This window comes from Psittacula echo, assembly GCF_963264785.1.
Source record: "Psittacula echo genome assembly, chromosome: 4".
In the NCBI taxonomy this organism is placed as follows: domain Eukaryota; kingdom Metazoa; phylum Chordata; class Aves; order Psittaciformes; family Psittacidae; genus Psittacula; species Psittacula echo.
Window position 1 is genome coordinate 5,919,344 of NC_137738.1, and position 20,496 is coordinate 5,939,839.

The 20,496-nt window shown below is 38.5% G+C and overlaps 1 protein-coding gene across 5 annotated transcripts in view; it reads right to left on the reverse strand.

Annotated features, from left to right (window-relative positions):
- PPM1B (protein phosphatase, Mg2+/Mn2+ dependent 1B) overlaps nt 1-20,496 on the reverse strand; it is a 64,618-nt gene that overhangs the window by 23,471 nt on the left and 20,651 nt on the right. For 3 of the 5 annotated variants that reach the window (XM_080616873.1, XM_080616869.1, XM_080616870.1), the window contains 2 exons: nt 14,787-14,931; nt 642-1,505 (listed from right to left, as the gene is read on the reverse strand). In XM_080616873.1, the coding sequence (XP_080472999.1) occupies nt 642-1,487 (846 nt within the window). In that variant the 5' untranslated portion in view covers nt 1,488-1,505; nt 14,787-14,931. Of the gene's footprint in view, nt 1-641; nt 1,506-10,671; nt 10,796-14,786; nt 14,932-20,496 lie in introns of those variants that run through there. The other 2 variants (XM_080616872.1, XM_080616871.1) reach the window with 2 other exon arrangements.

Below are 20,496 nucleotides of genomic sequence, written 5' to 3' on the forward strand. Positions count from 1 at the left end.
GTTAATGTTTCCATTAAAATTGCATGTTTTGCCTATGGCCTATTGAAGGAACTCTATTTGCACTAGTATGAGTTGCACTTTTCAGGGAATGCTAGAAATGGTATACCTACAAAACGTGTATAGACCAACCTCTAGTTGTTCTGAGCAAACTCAAAATTTGATGAGCAAGCTGAGGTGCAGAAGCAGCACGCTTCTCTACCTAAGCTACAATGAGCTGAGGACACCACTTCAGACGACAGATAAATCATACCTTGAAGAGGAGATTATGCAAACACCAGATTTATGCAAAGCATACAAGCACTGCCCAACTTGGAAAAAAACCCAATAAAACCCCAACCTTGCACAGAATTCATTAATTTTTAGATAGCTCATATTTAGAAACAAAGTTTAGACCTGGAAACATACGCAAGTATTATTTGAGGAAATAATAAACCCTTATTTTTGCAATTGCCACCACCTCTTCAGGCACAAAGGATGATGTTGTATATTTGTCAGAAAGGATATATAGTCAGATAGGTACAGAAGGTTGAGGGAATTAAGAGATAAAAGGGGAAGAGTAGGCCAGGAATAGCTGTTAACACTGCACCCATCTAAACAGAAGATCATTTTAGAATAGTTGCTTGGAGAAAACAGTTACGTACCTTATGTAAACAAGTGTCCACTACCCAATTGCACACTTTTTCCAGGTCATCCGATACTTCAAGTCTAGACTTAACAAATTCACAGAGCTCTTCATTGCTCATTACATCCCAGATTCCATCACAAGCCAAGATGATAAACTCGTCTTCTTCTGCCCTTAAAATTTCACAAACCTCAGGCTCTGGAGAAACAAGTTGTTCTGTAGGGCCTTTACCGTCAACACATTTGTAGTCATAGTCCCCCAGAGCTCGAGAAACTGCCAATGAACCATTAACACGCTGAATCATTACACTGCCTCCTGCATTCTGGATTCGTTCTTTCTCCCTTGGGTTGCAAGGTTTGTGATCCTGTGTTGAAAAACAGACTTGTCCATTCCTATAGAGAACAGCACGTGAATCACCACAATTGATAAAATATACATGCTCGGGTGAAATCAAAACTGCCACTGCTGTTGAGCCACTTCTGTCCATCCCATTTCTGAGGTCTGAGAAATTGCGCATATACTCATCAATTTTCAAAAAGCCAGTTCTGATTCCACTCTTGACATTTTCCACTGAAGGTTCAAGAGCAGATCCAGATTTTTCTGTCGCCCTAAAGTCTTCATTGTTAGTGATGTGTTCTAGTAAGTGTGCGGAGCAGTAATTTGCAACGCGAGATCCTGCGTGACCATCATAGACAGCAAAAAAGGACCAGTCCTCTAAGCCCTGGGGAATACCTACAACAGCTGTGTGAGCATCTTCCATTTCCACTCTCCATCCCTGCATACTGCTGAGGCCATAACGCAAGCCATTCCCTGCACCATGAGCATTATGTTTTTCAGTTTTTGGTTTATCCAAAAATGCACCCATGTTTATACAATATTGAATCTGGAAAACAGAGAAGAAAAGTCTTAGTTTATAAAATCACCACTCCATATAAGCTTTGTTCTCCCTTTCCTTTCTTCTTCATAAAAAAATGATTAAGCATGCACATGTGCAAAAGTCAACAACTATAACAGAAGGAAAAAATTTAATTAATAAATTACACAAATGAAGCGTGAATTTACAGATACCTGTTTGCATTTTAGGTTGGTTTTTAGTTTGTGTGGGTTTTTTTTTGGGGGGGTGTTTTGTCTGTCAAAGAGCTACTTCAACAAAATTAAAAGCTCTCCATAGGACGGCAGAGCAGTTCACATACTTATGCAGCCCTGACCATTTTGTTGTTTTCTGCAGAAACTAATTAATGATGGAAAAATAACAACCATAGCATTCCTATCCTCTTCCCAGTTTTACTGTAGCATGAAGAAAAGCAGTACTTCATAAACAAGGACTAGTCTCACTATGTTTGCATGTACTCTGCTACTCCTGTATTCTAGTAAAGAATGGCAAAAGTGACAATAGGGGAATGCAGACCATCTGCCAAAGGAAACAAGAAGGCAAATCCTGCTCTGACCCAAGAGAGCTTCCCCTCGGGATTCTCTGAATAAATGATATAATTGTAGCACAATGCAATCAGGAAAAAAATTACTTAGATTCTACATCCAGCCTCCCTTTTTAGGGCAAAAAGTCAGGACTTTCCTCTAGATAATCCAAACTTGACACTACCCTTTCCTACAGTGACCTCTGTGAGGTGCTGAGGATCCCCACTACTACCCAGTCCCCAACAATTTGTTCACTGATTATGCCTCTCTTGAACTGTGTCTCTCACTCTTTGATACGAATTTCTACAGACCTTCCCAAATATTGATGCAACTCCATATTTAGTTTACTTTTTAGTCTAGTTTTACCGTGTGTCTTCATTCATGTTTAATGGCCTTTGATTGAGGTGCTACTAACTTGTGAAAGGAGCACTGTGGTTCTGTAAGGGACTGAACATCATATAACTTGATGTACTTTTTCTTAAAATGAGTAGAGTCAGCTAGAAATTGAGGTCTTGCATGGCCAGTATAAATGCTAACACTGTGCAATTACTCCCTCTAGTCCAGCTATGAGATGCTACCATGATTTCTGATACTTTCTCATTTATTAGGGAACTCCACACTTGTCAGTTGTCTCTATGTACCAATCTTCTGCTACTGAGTCCAATTTACAACACACAAATCTTGTGCTTGCTAAATTGTATTAAGTAGCTATTAAAAATAGGAATTGTATGACACCAAAGAAAGCATCTTGAGCCTTTTCTGCTCTCCAAATCAGGCTTTCCATGTACAAGGCACATATCCTCAGCCGCAGAATCTTGAGTAAACCCAAATTATGAAGAGAACACTCTCAGAGACTGTTACGAATTTGATTTATTCCATATAAACATAAAAAGTCCTCAAACAGAATTTTATAGAACAAAACCAGAAATACCAATTTTCAGATAATGGCACATCTCATACAAAAAAGTACGTTACAGAATGACTTCAAACCCACATCTAACATTCTCAAAATACTTTCTGTACTTGCAAACACGTACTGTCCATCCTAAACTTCCCCCACTTGCCCAATCAGTTCAATGTCACAATATTATCTAAAGAATTCCATGCACAAGAAACCACAAATATTAATCTTTATCTCTGTATTCACCATCCACTGGCTTCTAATTATAATACCTGGGATAGTAAAGATGAAGATGAAATGACTACACAACCTTATGTTATGCATTGTACGCTTCATATTGTATACAATTTGCAAGTGAAAGCAGTGACATTCTGATCACAACTATTTGCATCATTATTTTTTCTTCTCTATCTGAAAAGAATATTTATAACATTGCAAATCAGTAGAAGCAACACACAGCAATGGAATGAAGAATTCAATATTTATCAAGGTCCTCGGCCACAATGCTTTTCACAACCCTTTCTCCTGACAGATTTGATCTTGCTTTTAAAAAACGTACAAAAAAGAATCAGTGTGAAATAGTGTCATAAAAGCAAAGCAAGGCAGAGCTACAGAACACCACAAGTAAGCGTTCTCAGCAATTGACCTTCTCAGTCAAGAACTCAACAAGCTACACATAGCTTAATAGCTCAACTGCCATCAGTAAAGGAGATTCATGGAAGAATTCTAATAGCTGCTGACCACTTATTCACAAATCACACACAAAACCAGCAAAAATTTAACACAGGACTCAAGCGCTGCCAAAATGACAGAAGTACTCCAACACTTCAGACCTTGTCCTTTAACTGTATGTCCTTATGTTCTTAAAATAAAAAATGGGTGAAAATCATGACTAAGGAGAAAGATTAAAAACCTATTTAATTGCAAGAGCCTATGAGCTCAGTAGTGTTTCATATATATAAAATAAAAAATATCGTTAAAAAACCAAAGGCAAGTTTCACATCTTAGCTTTACCTATTTCGTAAGTAGCTTCACTTTTTACAGCACAGGACTGAGAAACTGAAAAGATCATACTAACGATTATAGTCTTGATAATCTAAATATCCTGTTTAATATTAGAGAACTTTAATAAAGGATGCAGAAACTGACTTGCAATCAGTAAGAAAGCAAGAAGTCTAGGAATCAACTTATGGCTGGCCATATGGAAGACACCGAACACATAAAGGAAGTCTTTCTATCACTGTGTGTATTATGTAGACTATGTAAGGCAGCAACTGATTCCAAGACCAGATGAAAAAGTCAGGCCATTTCAGTGAGCATGAAAGAAACACTGAAACTCAGCTTTCAATCAAAATTATCAGTGATAGTAAGGCACAAAGATGATTTACACCTGTTAAAAACTTCATTTTTAGCAGTAGCACTTTCATTTTGGCATTTTAAAAATGCTAAGTTACAGAAAATAACAGACAAATGACATGGCATATGGGTGAGTACAATATATTCCTATTAGATGTTACACACAAATGTAATTTGAACTTCACATTTACAATGTTAACACACATGCTATCTCTAGGAGTAAATCAGCTGTGTATTTACCTATGTACAAATTAGTTAAGTAAATCTGAGATACCTTAATAAAATCGGTAGTATTGTACCAAACTTTGTTTTTTGGTAAAGCAATTTGTATAACAAACAAACCACAACACAAGAAACAAAACACTATTTGTTTTCTTTAAAATTAAAAGTTACAAAACAAAACAGTTCCACTGGAGAAGCAGTACCCTGGTTCTCACATCTAGTTTTGTCCCTCTTAACATCTCAGGCTAGATCAATAAACACTCTTGAGCACCTAAAAATGGAACTCAGCCAAACTGACCTTCAAAAATCCTACAGAAGGCAAAGCCCATAATAGGTCTAACCTGGTGTTTCCATCTTCTATTTTAAGCTAGATACAAATCAATTCTGACAAGCACCTAACTAACATTTAAGTCAGGAGTCAGGTCAGAATTCATAAGTTACAAAATCATATATTTATGTTGGAAGAGACCTCTAGATCTTATCTAGTCCAAGCCCCTATTCAAAGTTCAATCAATATAATATCCAACACCAAAGATGGCTCAGGCGGTTCAAATCCTTGTCAAGTTTTGAATATCTCGAAGGATGAAGATTCTATAACCTCTAAGCAACCAGTTTACATCATACTGAAAACAGAACTCTCATCAGTGCAATCTGTGTCCTTGGCCTTTTAGGCTTTCATTACACATCTCCAGGAAAAGCATAGCTCTATCTTGTCTATACCCTCCCATTACATGACTGGAAGACAGCAAATGGATCCACTCATTGGCCTTTTCTCCTCCAGACTGAAGAAACTTGGCTTTCTCCTCTCTTCCTACATCACATGCTCCAGCCCCTAAGTAAGAGTGGTGCTCTGCTCAACTCGCTCTATACTGTGCCTTTCTTGTACTGGGGATCCAACACTCCATACTGTATTCCAGCCTCATCAGTTCCAAAGAGAGGGAAATAATCACTTCTCCTGACACGCTGTATAAACCTTTTTTAATGTGGCCCAAGCTCTCATCATTATAGATGCAATGTTCCCTAATGTTCAACTAACTTGTCTTGGTTGTCCACTAAGACCCCACAATTCTTTTTCTGCAAAGATCATTCCTAGATAGTCATCACCCAGCCTGCAATGACAGGATGAGGTTACTCTCTTCCAGGTACCTGACTTGATTAAACTTTCTGAGGTCACCATCAGACCATTTGACCAACTTGTCAAGATTTTTTTATCTACTGTTAAGGTCTACCCTTTGCCTTACTGACCTCTCCCTCCAACAAGGTATTAAATATGCCAAGACCAAATACTCTTCCACTATCCAGGTTGTTAATGAAGACTTCATTATGCTTCCTCTCAGCAGTCAACACCTCTCAACATTTCTTGAGGGACTTAATGCCTTAAGTCCCAAGCATCTTTGTAGACCAAGATTCCATCTTAAAACACAGCCAGAGGAACAGATGAAGCAGCCACCTCCACCTAGTAATTCGGTCCTGGTTTTAACCAATATGTAAGCTCAAAAATTCAGTACCCCTTCAGCCTTTGAAATTTAATTTCCCCAAATCCCATTTTTAAATGCAATTTGTGTAACACATTGGTTTGAGAACCCAATTTAATTTCCCTCTGGTGAAAACATTTACCCATGCAAGATTATTAGCTGAAACTTTCAAAATACAGAAGACCATATCTACTGTAACTCCCCAAACTTTCTTAGAAATGGAGGATGCCTTAGTTCTCATCCATGCTCCACAAACTATTCTTTAAAACAATACATATTCTTCAGATCAAGAACCCTAGGACTCCCTTCCTCCAGCAGTCTTCCTAACTCTAGGAAAAAGAATAATAATAATGATAAGATTCATCATCATCTTCATCATCACCTGGTAAGTGCCAAAGATTAACAAGGCTCAAAGGCTTTTGGAAGGCCTTTAGAGGAAGAAAATACTGCCCTTTCCCCCCCACTCTCTGACAATGGAAGAAACTGAAACTGAGCAACGTGCTGCCAATGCAGCAGTTCTAGCTACTGCTCTACTGTACACTCTTCATCTATTTGAGATCAATAGATAGGTTATTTCTAAGAGTTTGGGGCATTAAAGTTTTTAACAAAAGCTGACATGCCTTTCCCAGGGCAAAACCTAACCCAAGACTTATTTCTCTGAAGTCCTAACACACATTCTTCTCTGATGTTTTCTACCTGATAGAAATTCTACATGAAGTCCTTACCTCCTATACAGAGAACATAAGCAGTAATTCAGGCTCAGGAAGCCAAAGACACCTACCCTTTTGAGGCAGGGAAATACAAAGACAAAAGCCACATCCGCTGACACACACAAAAAAGTTAGTGAAAAGTTAGTGATCACTATCCTTTTGCCCACAGCTACACAGTGAAGACTTTCTTCGGTATCAAATCAGCCATAGAGTAAAGGGTCTTCAAATGAGGTCTGTGCTCAAGCTCTGAATTTCTCTGGTTAACAGAAAAATAACCACACTCACCGATTTTCTCCCAAGATCTAGTTATAAAATAGCAAATGGTTCTTGCTTGGGTACAAATATCCATGATTTTCTAGTACATCATGAAGGCAAAATAGGCAGCTACTTTAAATGAAATCACACTCCTTTCCATGCAGATTGGTATTTAAGAGGCAGAAATATGCACTTGCTGATTGTCATGAAGGCAGCAGTCCTAGTTTCAGCTAGGATAGAGTTAATTTTCTTCCTAGTAGCTGGTAAGAGTGTTGTGTTTTGGATTTAGTATGAGAACCATGTTGATAACACACTGGTGTTTTCAGCTGTTGCTAAGTAGTGTTTATATGAAGTCAAGGACTTTCCAGCTTCTCATGCCCTGCCAGTGAGAAGGCTGAGGTGCACAAGGAGTTGGGAGGGGACACAGCCAAGACAGCTGACCCCAACTGGCAAAGGGATATTCCACACCATTTGATGTCATGCTCAATATATAAACTGCGGCGAAAGACGGCCAGGGGCTGCTGCTCAGGAACTGGCTGGACCTTGGCTGGTAAGTGGTAAGCAACTGCATTGTGCATCACTTTTTGTGTATATTCCAATTCTTTCATTATTATCATCATCATAATCATTATTATTACTTTTCTGTCCTATTAAACTGCCTTTATTTCAACTCATGAGTTTTCACACTTGCACTCTTCTGACTTTCTCCTCCATCTCACTGGGGGTGAGTGAGCAAGCAGCTGTGTGGTGCTTAGTTGCCATCTCAGCTTAAACCCCGACAGTCCTTTTTGGTTCCCAGCATGGGGCATAATGGATTGAGGTAACAACAACTCTGCCTTGAACATGCTAGAACAAATTTGCTATGAACATTTGTTATGAACATTTGTTATACTGGTTTAATAGGCACTGGTCACACTGTTGATTTATTTGCTCTTAAAGTTGGTGTGCTTGTTCTTAAACATAGTATCTTACTTGCTTCATATGTTCCCTGTTGTGCTGTTTATCACCCATGGGAACTCGCCTAAGGTTATGTTGTACTTTCTAACACTGGCTTATGATATGACAAAATTGCTGATGGTGAAAGTAATCTGGTATTCATACTCAGCACTGCCATCATCGCTGTACTTTGGGAGCCATCTATAGGAAACTATTAATAATTGCACCTTCTACCTTCTCTCCAGAGTCCCAAGCCATGGTGGAGACACCTCCCTACTTCCCTTCCTCTTCCCCTTCTCCTCCAGGCTAGCTACAATAGCTCTTAAGAATTTTTAATATCCTCGAGATGTTCAAAGTAGCATGTTCCTACTGCTCTGTCTTCTGAACGTGTTCCACATCTTGTTTAAGGTTAAACAACTATATTAAGAATAACCATCCAGGGATCTGCCTCAAGGATGGATAGGGCAGGATGTGTGGGATGGTATGGGCAAGTACCTAAGCCAGTGGGCATTCCCAGTGTTTTGGAACTTCGCCTGGAACAAGTGCAGAATCTGCAAAAACTAGTTAAGTACTTGGAAAAAGAATGCTGTAACTCTTGCAGCTCCAGAAACACAAAAGACTGCAATGTGCTGGGGCCTGGCCCATGCCTACCAAGCCCTGCTCAACACTATTAAGGATCCTTAAGGGGAAAAGAACATCTCTGGATCTGGTAAGAAAGTGACAGGCACTGTGGTTACTTCAACCCTGGCAAGAGGCACTGTGGCTGAACCAGAGAACTAACCCATGCCAGTATCAGTCGCCCCTCCACGCAAATAATAAATACTAAGGCCACCTCATACAGTAACGAATGAAGAAGCAGAGCCATCACGAAAAACAGAAGAGGCAGAACCCATCATAAAAGAGATGGTAACCACCCAATCCCTATCCCTAAGTGAACTGAGACACACATGGAAAGACTTCATTCATCATCTAGGCAAGCCCAATGTCACCGGGCTGCTCTGATGCCAGGATAATGGGGACAGTAATCTGGAATTTGAGGGTAGGGAAACCAAGCAGCTGGGATCACTGTCTAGGGAACAGGGGAATTGACAAAACAATTAGAAAAGGGGCACAAGCCCTCAGCCTTTGGAGGCAAATCGAGAACTACCATGAAGAGAGGTATCTTGGGTCTTGAGAAACAAGTCTTCTGGTGACATGGCATCCCAGAAAGAACTGAGTCAGACAATGGTATTCACTTCAGAAACAATCTCACAGGCACCTGGGCCAAAGGTCATGGCATCAACTGAGTATATCATATCCCCTATCATACTCCAGCCTCTGGGAAAATCAAATGGTACAATGGACTGTTAAAAGACTATACCAAGAGCAACAGGTGGTTGAACACTCAAACACTGGGATACACTACCTGGCTAGTCAACACTAGGGCATCTGCCAATCAAGCTGGCCTTGCCAAATCAAAACCCTTCTCATACTGTAGAATGGGACAAAGTCCTTGTAGTGCCCATGAAAAATATGCTTGGGAAGACAGTCTGCATTATTCCTGACTCAGGCAAAGGCAAATCCATTTGTGAGATTGCTTTCGCTCAAGGACCCGGGTGCATCTGGTGGGTAACACAGTAGGATGGTAAAGTCCAATGTGTACATCAGGGGAATTTGATTCTGGGTGAAAATATTCAATGATTTGAACTGTATGATGCTAACTGCTACAAGATACTGTATGTCATGACTATGGTTGCTGTATAGATGGTATTACAATAAAAATTACCGAGATTAATGAAGAATTAATTTTGAGGACAGAATCAAAAAAGAGCAGTAGTGATAGAACTAGAACTGGTTTCAGGATGCAGCAATCCTACACTACACACCATCTCTCCCACCTTGAAGGACTACTGTGACAGATGGCCCAAAGTCGCAGATTAAATAATATCAGACATTTTTAGACATATGGCACATACAGGGAATGATACCTGCCAGTATATTTCAAAAGACATGAAAAGGTGGTGGTGAGTAATTGGGAAGTCATGGAAAGCGTGGAACCTACAGTATGGACATAAATAGTACAGAATAAGAGGTAGATGATGTATCCTCGTTTTGGCTGGGATAGAGTTAATGTTCTTCCTAGTAGCTGGTAGTGTTGTGTTTAGGATTTAGTATGAGAACCATGTTGGTATCACACTGATGTTTTTTGTTGTTGCTAAGTAGTGTTTATACGAAGTCAAGGACTTTGCAGCTTCTCATGCCCTGCCAGTGAGGAGGCTGGGGGTGCACAAGGAGTTGGGAGGGGACACAGCCAGGACAGCTGACCCCAACTAGCCAAAGGGATATTCCACACCATATGATGTCATACGCAGCATAAAAACAGGGGGAAAGCTGGCCGGGGGCTGCTGCTTGGGAACTGGCTGGGCATCGGTCAACAAGTGGTGAGCAATTGCACTGTGTATCACTTCTCTATATTCTAATTATTTTATTATCATAAACTAATATTTAACATTGTAATTATGCCTTCCCTTTCTGTCCCATTAAACAATCTTTATTTCAGCCCCTGACTTTTCTCACTTTTACTCCTCTGATTCTCTCCCCCATCCCACTGGGGGTGGGGTGAGTGAGCGAGCAGCTGGGTGGTGCTTAGCTACTGGCTGGGGTTAAACCACAACAGCAGCCAAAATGTAATTAGATTATAAAGGTCTACAAGCCATAATCAAAGTTTTTTTAGATACTATAAAATAATTTTCAGATCACATGTCAGTTTCAAAGAGAACATCAAAACTAGACTAATACCTTGATGGCCAACAGTCCCAAAGGCAATATCGTATCTTTTCATATAATGAGAATGGTCCAACATCAATCTTTTGGGCTTAGGTCATAAAAGTGTACTGTAAAATGTCTCTTCCTCAGAAGGATTCACTCAACGGGCCAGTCATTTTTAATAAGTCAGTGCTATGGAAAAGAAACAGCGCCAGAGTTTCCTGTTACAAAACACATGTGCTCCTGCTATAAAAAAAGAATGACGTTTCAGAAGAGAAAACACTGCACTAGATATTAAAGATGTAAATGATGAATAAATACTCAAAATATCTGTGACAAGCAATTTCCAAGCTTATTGAAAGTGCAGGAAGAAATAAATTCTTCGGTTTAAGTAAAAAAAAAATTAAAAGTCAAACTAAAACTTGGTAGAAAGCTCCTGTCTGACTCTATTTTGCACTCTCTCATGTGTACATATATGCATACACACACTCCACACATTAAATGCATCTATACACACTGTAGATAGTTTGACATTCCTAATGATTCCATATACCAGTCGACTTACACAAGAAACAGTGACATAATAATGTAAGCAATCTTTTACTAATCTTTTATTTACAATATACTGTCATTGTACTATCGCCATACTTATATTACGCTATTTATACTATATATATATATAGACTAAATACAAGTTCAGTTGATGACTGAAACCAGCTTTAAAGATCTTCACTATTGATCTCAAAACTTGGGACTGCTTTTGATTTACTGATCTTAAAAATACTGGCACTACATAATTTACATTAGGCAAACACTTACTGAATTTTTGAGCACAAGCTCTATTTGAATCTTGGCTTCAACAGCTACTCTAACTATGTAGCCACAAGTACTGGCACAGTCAAGCAGCAGTTAACAGAATCTAAGAATAAGATAAATGATGAGACAGTGATTACTATTCATGTCCACTCCCTCTGGGGTTTATTAGTTTTGAAAGGTTGGTTTATTTGTAAATAATCTGTGGCCATGGGAGTTACTATTAGGCAAGATCTCAGCTGACCAAAGATACTGACACAAAGAAATTAAATAACAATATAAACCTTTAATACAGAGCCTACTATCAGAAACTTTTCCTGCCAGGATGACATGAAAAAAGCCCAATAGGCTTTTAAAGCAGGAATTAAACAAAAATTTATGAGTTATCCCCATCACTAGGTAGACTAGACGCCAGGAGCTACAGCTGTAACCTTGACTTTTATCTCTGCATCTCTATTCTTAGAACAGTTACAAATAAAAAACAAAACACAAAACATTTCCCTCACCACACTACTTTTAAACCAGCAAGTTAAAATGGTGAAAAAGATTTCAGAACATGCTTCAGCTGCTTCAAACTGGTCTGGAGGTACAAACCAACCACAGGCGTAATTTAACACTGGATTCATATCTATTTTCAATGTCAGCAACAATATCTGAATACATTATCGCTTCTGCTCAGCCTCAGCTACTCACTACTACACTGTGCAAGCAATTCCTTTTCTTTTGGAACTGCTGGCTGAGACATTTTTGCCCTTACTCTTTGAACTGATTCACTGAAGAGGTACCAAGTTAGCTTTAGTATTTTGAAGCTGGGTGGGGTTGGGGGGTGGGAATAGCAAAGAGCACTAGAAACTAGGTTAGGAGCTATACCTTTTTTGCTATGTTTTTAACACCACAACAACATACACACCGGTCTTTTCAGAGGTTCATTTTATATTCTGCTTTCTTGCACGTTATTTAAGCATGGATGAAGCTATGTTGCAGATCTTCATGAGCAACTTACATGGCAACCATCTCATGGATGAGTTGCACACTTCTGTGCTGAACCTTCTTATTTTTTTGGAATGCAGTTTGGTAAGTACAAAGTTAGAGATCATACTTCAGATATTCAAGATGAGCTTCACAAAGCACCTTAAAGTGGACTCCGAAAGTAGTTTTGCAATCACAGCATATAGTACAAAGCCATCAGTGATCAGGTTGATGCATTTTTACAGTCACCATGCCTTTATCATGCAGCTTCACCTTTACGTAAGCCGCAGAACTGAACTTCACATAGTACTGTGGCTTGTTTGTCCCTACTGACCACACTATGATAAGGTTTACATCGCATGATATTAACTGAATTTCCTTTTGTTTCCCCATATCCATTTGTACTTCCTGTAGCCAATAAGCATGCTCTTACTTCTTCACTAGGCTATTCAAAACAGATACACATGTGGCACCTGAATACTACAAAGCATTGGCCTAGTATAAAAGTGATTCTTCCATAGTAAAGTTTATAGTTATTTCTATGCAGAATTATTTGAATCTTTTTTTTTTGTTCTCTAAATTCAACAGGAGACCAACTAATTTGAGTTTCAATTTAGTTTGCTCCTTTTCAATCATTAAGCCAAACACCACCAGCCAGAATTTTTAAACAAATAGCACCTAAAACTTCGAAGAAAGAGAACCAATGTTTAGTCAATACACTACTGGTATTAACATTGAAGATTTATTTTACTCATTAGCATAAAGCAGTATGTCACTAAAAATGAGTCATCCCTTATTCTAGATTTAGGCATTTAAGACAACTTCTACCTTTTTTAATGTTTGTTTACTAAAAGCTTCACACACATTTGTGTGAGAATAGGGTAGCAATGAATCACCAATTCATATCATCAATAAATTGCTCCTAAACAAGTCTGAAAGACCAGAATAAGCAGGTCTATAGAACCACAGTAAAACACCAAGCCATTTATTTACATAATTGAGCAGTGACTTGTTGATTTACACAAAAATCTGAGGAAGTCCAGCACAGGGTTGGGCTAAATGAGTGCTAGAGGTCCATTCCAAGATAAATTAGTCTATGACAATACAAGAGTTGTGCCTTTTTTCAACCTGTTACATCACTGCAAATTTAGTACAAGCATTCAATCAAAACAGTGACAATAAAAAAAAAAAACCCAAACCCCAAGCAACAACAAAAAACCCAACCAAAACCCCCAAACCACATTTGAACCCTTCTTTCATTCTATCAGCAAAACAAAGTCATCTCCTCAGCACTGTCTGATTCTCCTGTGACTGACCCATGCATCATCCAACTTCAGAGTAAGACATATTACCCTGCATGGTATCAACAGTACAGACTCCTGTCCTACCACTAAGGAAAAAAAAAAAGTGCAGCCTAAGGCAAGCAACTTTTCTTGACAAAGACACCAAAATGTGAAATCAAGACTGAAAGGCCTTAACTTGATCATAATTCTGCAGATTCAGCATATGCAATAAAGCTATTTCACGGATAGTCTTCAAAACACATACTTCCTGTTTAAAAGCATAAATAAATTATTCAGAAATATACAAACCAAAATACACAATCTCAGTGACAGGTATTTGTGGTGGTTTGGCTTTGTTTTGGCTTTTTTGTTTTGTTTTGTTTTAAATATAGGTTTGTAGTGCCCTACTCGCAAGTTTAGAATACAGTGATTGAGTAGTGAGACAAGAGTTATCTCCATCATTGGCAGATAAAGTTATGATAGAAAACAAGCAGCCAAAACATTTTCACTGACCTGGAAGAGGACATCAACCTTTACCCCTGAAAAGGTGATTCAAGAGTTGAAACTCCAGTGAATTTGTAACAAGAATTTAGAGATTTTCTACAGCAAAGTTAAAAAAGGTAACTTTAGCAGGACTGCTGATATTAGTGCGTTTAAGGAAATACAGACCTTGAGCAGAAAAAGCCACCTGCAGACAGTAAGCTGACCTCAACACACAGCGGCAAAACACTTCATGACTTTTACAGACTGACACCGTACAGTCCTTTGTGTAAGAATATATCTTGCTCAAACTCTGGGTCAGCATATATTTAGGTTTTGAAAGATTACATTTCTTTCTAATTGTGGAAAGAGCTTTGTACCAGAGCAGAGAAAAGCTGTACTTTAAGTTAAAACTCTTCCCTAATAAAAATCAGATGAAGCAAAACTCAAGTGCTTTTAAAGAAGACCACATCCTTTTATCCAGTCTATTCTGAAATTTCTGTTAAATTCTTGGTCAATTACAAACTGCAAGTTAAAACACAGTTAAGGTAAAAGCAAGTATACCTTTCCTATAAATTTCCAAGCGACAGAATTTGTTCTTACCTGTAATTGCAACTTTGTCAAGGTTCTAGTTCCGTGCTCAAAGAATTAGTTTACATTCCTGCTGCCAAGAAGCACGTAACAGAATGACTTGCAAAACCTTGAGATAACCATACAGGACACAGCATCTGCTTTATTTGGGTATTTCCTAAAAGAAACAAGGAAAGTAGTTAGCTACTCCAGATGGTTTACAACAGATTTGTAAATGAATTTTTTCATGAATACAACTTTTTCCTAAACAGAAGTGCTTGAACTAAAGCCATGCCTGGATGTCAAAAGACCTTCCAGTACACTCTCTAAACATCATATTAAAGATTAATGCTAACAAAGATTCAATTTTTTTCCTTATTTCCTTCACCAGCACAGACTAGCACTTAAAAAGTCGTCAAGCATATTACCCAGTATTCAAGTCCTTCAATTCAGTATCAGAAGGAGCAGCTTTTGCATGCCTGCTCATGCTATTTGCTTAATTTTATTCCCCTGCTCCAAGGACAGAGTATCCCTTGAGTACTTGACAAGACTTAAACCCATCAAATGAAGCATGTATAATTTGTAAGGTCTTTATTGTGCTTACTTAGATAAAAAAGCACAAGAGTTTAAAACAAAAGCAATAAGCTTCAGTTGCAAAAGTACCTCAGCTCTTCTGAAATAAGAATCACTGTTTCTTTCAAGGAAGCTTTTATAGAATTAACCATAATTCAGCTTAAAATGCAAAAGCAGCAGATAACTAACAACTTAAATGTGTGTATCCACCTAAGCATCTACCCATTATTTTGAACAGGATGCAAATGTCCAAATTCCTTCAGGGGTCAGGGACTATGTATTTAATCTTATAAACTGCTGCACCTTACACAAGTTGCCATTACAGTACACTGGTGAAAGGAACTGTCACAGGAAGAACTCTGTAACAGCCAGCTTTGTCTGGGGCATGAAGAAAATATAAGCCTTACTGTAACACTGATGATTTTCAACTGATTACAGGACTTTGATGAACTGAATGAGTGATAAAGGGAGATGTACTACAGACCTTGACCTTAAGCCTGTTGATTGAAGAAAGGAGCTATGAGAACACTTCATAACGGTATGCCATTTTCAGCTACCAAAAAAGTGTTACAAACAAGAAATTCCTCAAGAGGAATACTTTGTTTGAAGAATTGTAGAAGTTTAGTTAGTTTTATGCCTGTAATGCTTCAAGCCCTGTATTTTCCCCAACATTCTGTCTTCTCAGGCACCACAACAGAATGGATGATTCAAGGAATCAAACTAAGCCAGAAAAGGTAAATTACTTTCTGCCACTTGAGCTCTCTGAACCAGCTCAGGAAATGCAGTCAAGTGCCAATGACAGAAATGTAGACCCAGCAGCTGCTGCTGATTCAGATTTGCCCAGAGCATTGTGAAATTACACCTTAACTAGCACTAAATCATTAATGAACTCTGGAAAAGTACTTTGAAAGAACTAGACAGCAAGTACCTTAAATCATTGTATTGGACTACTTGGCAAAAGCCCTCCCCCAAAAGGTAAAATGTTCCAGTAAAAGAAGAGTTGTTTCCACATCCAAGAACTTTGGGGGGGGGGGGGGAACACCCCAACACAACAAAACACAAGCAGTACAGATTCACAGAGTTGCACAAAATAGCCTAATTCCCTCTTCTTAACTACAGCAGTGATAAGGGCACTAACACAGAACACAACTCCCTTCAAGAACTTCCTCCCACCTTTGGAAGATCCCCTTAATTAGGAGGGTACAGGGGGCTTGCAGGATGAAGTGCTCAAAAGCCTCAGTTTTAAAGGCTACTAGAGTAGTGTCAGAAGTGGCTGACTAACAAAAGCAGACCGGAAGACAAGTATTATGCTTCCCAGAAGCAAGAGGCTTGACCTCTCCCAAATTCTCTTACTCTGCAGAGGATGTGAGAGCATTCATTAGACACAGGTGATTTTTAACCTTAGGTAGCTTACAGTAGGGCAGCTTCACATGTATTTTGGTTTAATAGCATCTTACTCCAGAATATGCTCCTATATACACCTTAATTATCAGAAGTGAGAAGTATTATATGCAGTGTCCTAAAACACAATAATATCTTAAGATATGAACTCCATGATTGAACATTGCATGAAGAGGAGACACTATTCCTTACCTACTTCTACACAGTAGTGACTCCTGCTTCTCCAAATAAGCTGCACAATTCTTTTTTCCATATTAAAAGACACTTAGATTCTTGATACAGCTTTGGGATAACAAGCTGTTGTTTCCAGCTCCCAATGACTTGTGTACAGAAAATGCTCACATACACCAATGAAAAGGTGTTACCCAGATTGCTCATCATAAATTACATCCCAAGAATAAAGCTGAATGCTTCCTATTAGAGGCTTAACAAAATAACAAGACGTATTAAGTATTTAATTTCAGCTCCCTAGATCTTTAGAGTATGTAAACGCTTAATATCTGAGTAGGACTTAGTTCAGTAAACTTCTACAGTTTTTGCTATTAAGAAACTAATACCCTACAGTAGAACAGTTTTTAATTAAGCACAACTTAAATATTCCTTGGCTAATAGAGAATTTGAATTTCACCATGTTTACAGTATTTTCTCAGAAGGTAAAGACTATGCAGCCAAAACCATCATAAATCACTGCTGAAGAACTAAACCCAGTATTCAAAAGTAAGCAAACGAAGAAGAAAAAAATTATGCAGTCTTGAGTAATTTGAAGAACATGCTATTTTACACAAGGGTAGGCACCAAATGCTGGTCTTCCTAATGATAAAATACATACACCCCAGTAGCAAAACACTAATGACCCTCAAGCTGAATCCTAATGCTTAAAACACACAAACCCACTACATCCAGCCCTTTGCAAGTTTCTGGGCTCTTGTCAGAGAAGCACCGGAAAAACTGGCTTTATTCTGCTCCACAGACAGCTATGACTCTGGCCTTTTACAGATAACCAAATCACTGCTGCTTTAAAACAAGTAAACAAGCCAACCAATCCTCTCCCTGAATATCAGTAGAAAGAGCTATAATCTAATGTGTCATAACCGACCTCATGACACCACAATATCACCACTGCCGGTATCATCCCCTAGCACTGTAAACTGGTTCACACAGAAGATAGTGAAAGATTTTGCAGAAGTAAAGATACTAGGAAGGAGAAGGAAAAGAGCACTAGTGTAAGCTTACCACAGGTTAGCTATATATTGCATCTCCCAATTGCATGTTTCTAGCGTACAGTAAATGTAAGATAACATCTCTCTCCTCAAAGAGGAATTCATTAGGTTACCTGATTTTTTCCAGGAACGTCAGAGCACACACCAAGGGAGTGCACCAGTTGTGCTTCAAGTTCATGCAGTAGCTCTCCCTTAGTCTACATATATGACAAAGCCTGAACTAAAACAGGAGTTAATTTATGTGTAATTACTTAAGGCAATGTGTAACTTTCACCCTGAAGAGAAAGTTGTTCATCCTTTGTAATAAAAGGATAATGAATTCTCTCTGCATCTGCTAAGTGGTACTTGGTTCTATACAAAAACATTGTGAATCAGCCAAGACTGGGCAAAGCACTCGTTTGTGTTTTTGTGGCTGTGGGTTTTTTGCACTGTCCCATCCCATCTCCCCCCTTCAAATGTGGAAGCTGCATTAACATGTTAATTATTACAACAGTTAAAGAAAGGAGAATAAGCAAAAGTTAAACTAAGAACTCAGTAATTTTGAAGTGTGTAATCCTTTTTGAAGCAGTTGTAGCTTTTTGAAGAAGTGGAATGGTATCTTGCCTCTGCATTTCAGAAGTAACACCCAGAGCTTCTTAAAAAGCTAAATGTTGCCTAGAAATAAATTTACTTGGGGTTCTAGTGAAAATTTGGTTCAGCAGTTTCAAGTCTGCAGTTCTAACTTTTATTGCCAGTTAGCCATTTGAACTATTCAAGACTGAATTGCCAACAGAAACACACTATTAGACTAGTATTTTACACTTGTCTAAAAGCCTGATAATACTACGGGCTTAGCATTCTAATTAGGTCTACACTTTTAAGTATCACCTCACAAATGGTGGGCTTGAACTACAGCATTGGAAAGCTGCCTTCCGATACATCTTACAAAAGGCTATTCCAAACTTTTTCCTGCAGACCTGTATTTAATATATATTTGTAAGGCACCTCGAATTCCTAAATTCTCTGTAATTCTCTTTTAGGTAAGCTTTAGATCAGTAAATTCACATTATGCCTATGCAGATGTCTTGGCAACACTGATAGCTTAAGCAATATTTGTTCGCAGCAGCTCATTCCTGTTTCCACGCTATGTGGCTGAGCAACAGACAAAGATAGTTATGCTGGTACAAGTGAATGCCTGAAGCAGAGACTGCTCATGAAGCTGATGAGTAACTCAAACTCTATTGAATTATACGAGCAGAAGATGAAGGAATACCAAAAGCCAGCTTTACTAGAAATCAGAATGCACGTATGCAATATACATTTGCCTACTGGGAGATCAATGGCAAGCACTTACTCCTCTGTTCTCCTGCAACAGATCAGAGTAATGCTTAACATAACCAAGCACAGAAATATGGAATCTTCTCTCCATCAGTTATGCTGGATGGCTTTTCAAATATCCAGTTTCAGGAACGCTGAAGAGAAAAGCCATCTAACATGCTTCAGTAAAAATATCCAAGTACAAAACCTCAGATTTTCAGTTACCTGGTCTTTAGCTGAACTAAGGAGAAGAGACTATCTTCAAGAGTTAAAATATGGTTCATTTATGTTAGTGGGTTTTTGCAGAAAAATCTCAATTAAAACCACAAAGAAGGACTGTAAGCAGAGGACTTCTACTTTGAACTAAGATGTTTCTTGGGGCTGCTAGGACTTTCTAGAGAAGAGCTTACAAAAGTCTCTAACTAGCTCCTATTATACATATTACTCTCTACATTATATTATTACATTATAGCTGTAAGTAAAGTTCTAGACATGCTTTATGCCTTCCATGCAATCCAGGAGTTACAGATTGAGGAAGATGCATTCATACTCTCCACGGGTTTGTGTTTCTTTTTTTCTTAATGCTAGGGGCAGAGTATGCAAACATCCATCTTCTTGATGGAGATTCAGAATTGCAGCTCAGACATGTAAGAGTGTACTGAAGTGCACTCTTTTGAGCACATTCCTATGGTGTTTCCCCATGAGGTAAATTTATTACCATCTTACAAGCTAGAATACCTAGGTAGCAATAGTTAATGAGTCAATTTGAAACCATCTGTCCATTTGTTGCCTTTGTGAACATCTGGCCTTCAAATCATTGTTAAAAAATAGTCACTCCAGGTACATTACTTAGATTTTGTAAATATCCATCTGCTTAAAACAATCAGAAACCACAGCCTGAGCACTGGTGAAATGTTCTGAGAAAGAATCCACCACATCTGCCATCTGACAGTATTACAGGGCACATCTATTCAGAAGTGCTCTGGGCCTAAATGGCATGTACCCCACAGAAGTGAGGTGTCTCATCCACTCTATCTACTATAGCAGTACTAAAAAGCATCCAGAGTTTGTCAACCCTTTCCCCAGAAGAAGAACAAGGTGCTACCAAACCATAGTATTATTCAAATTCAGGAGTCATCTTCCAAATAAAGCTTAGTCTTTTCCAGCTAAGGCTTTCAAGAAAACATTTTAAGTGTAATACCATAAAACACTCCTACAGAACCACTTCTTAGGAAAATCAGAGAAAGCAAGAG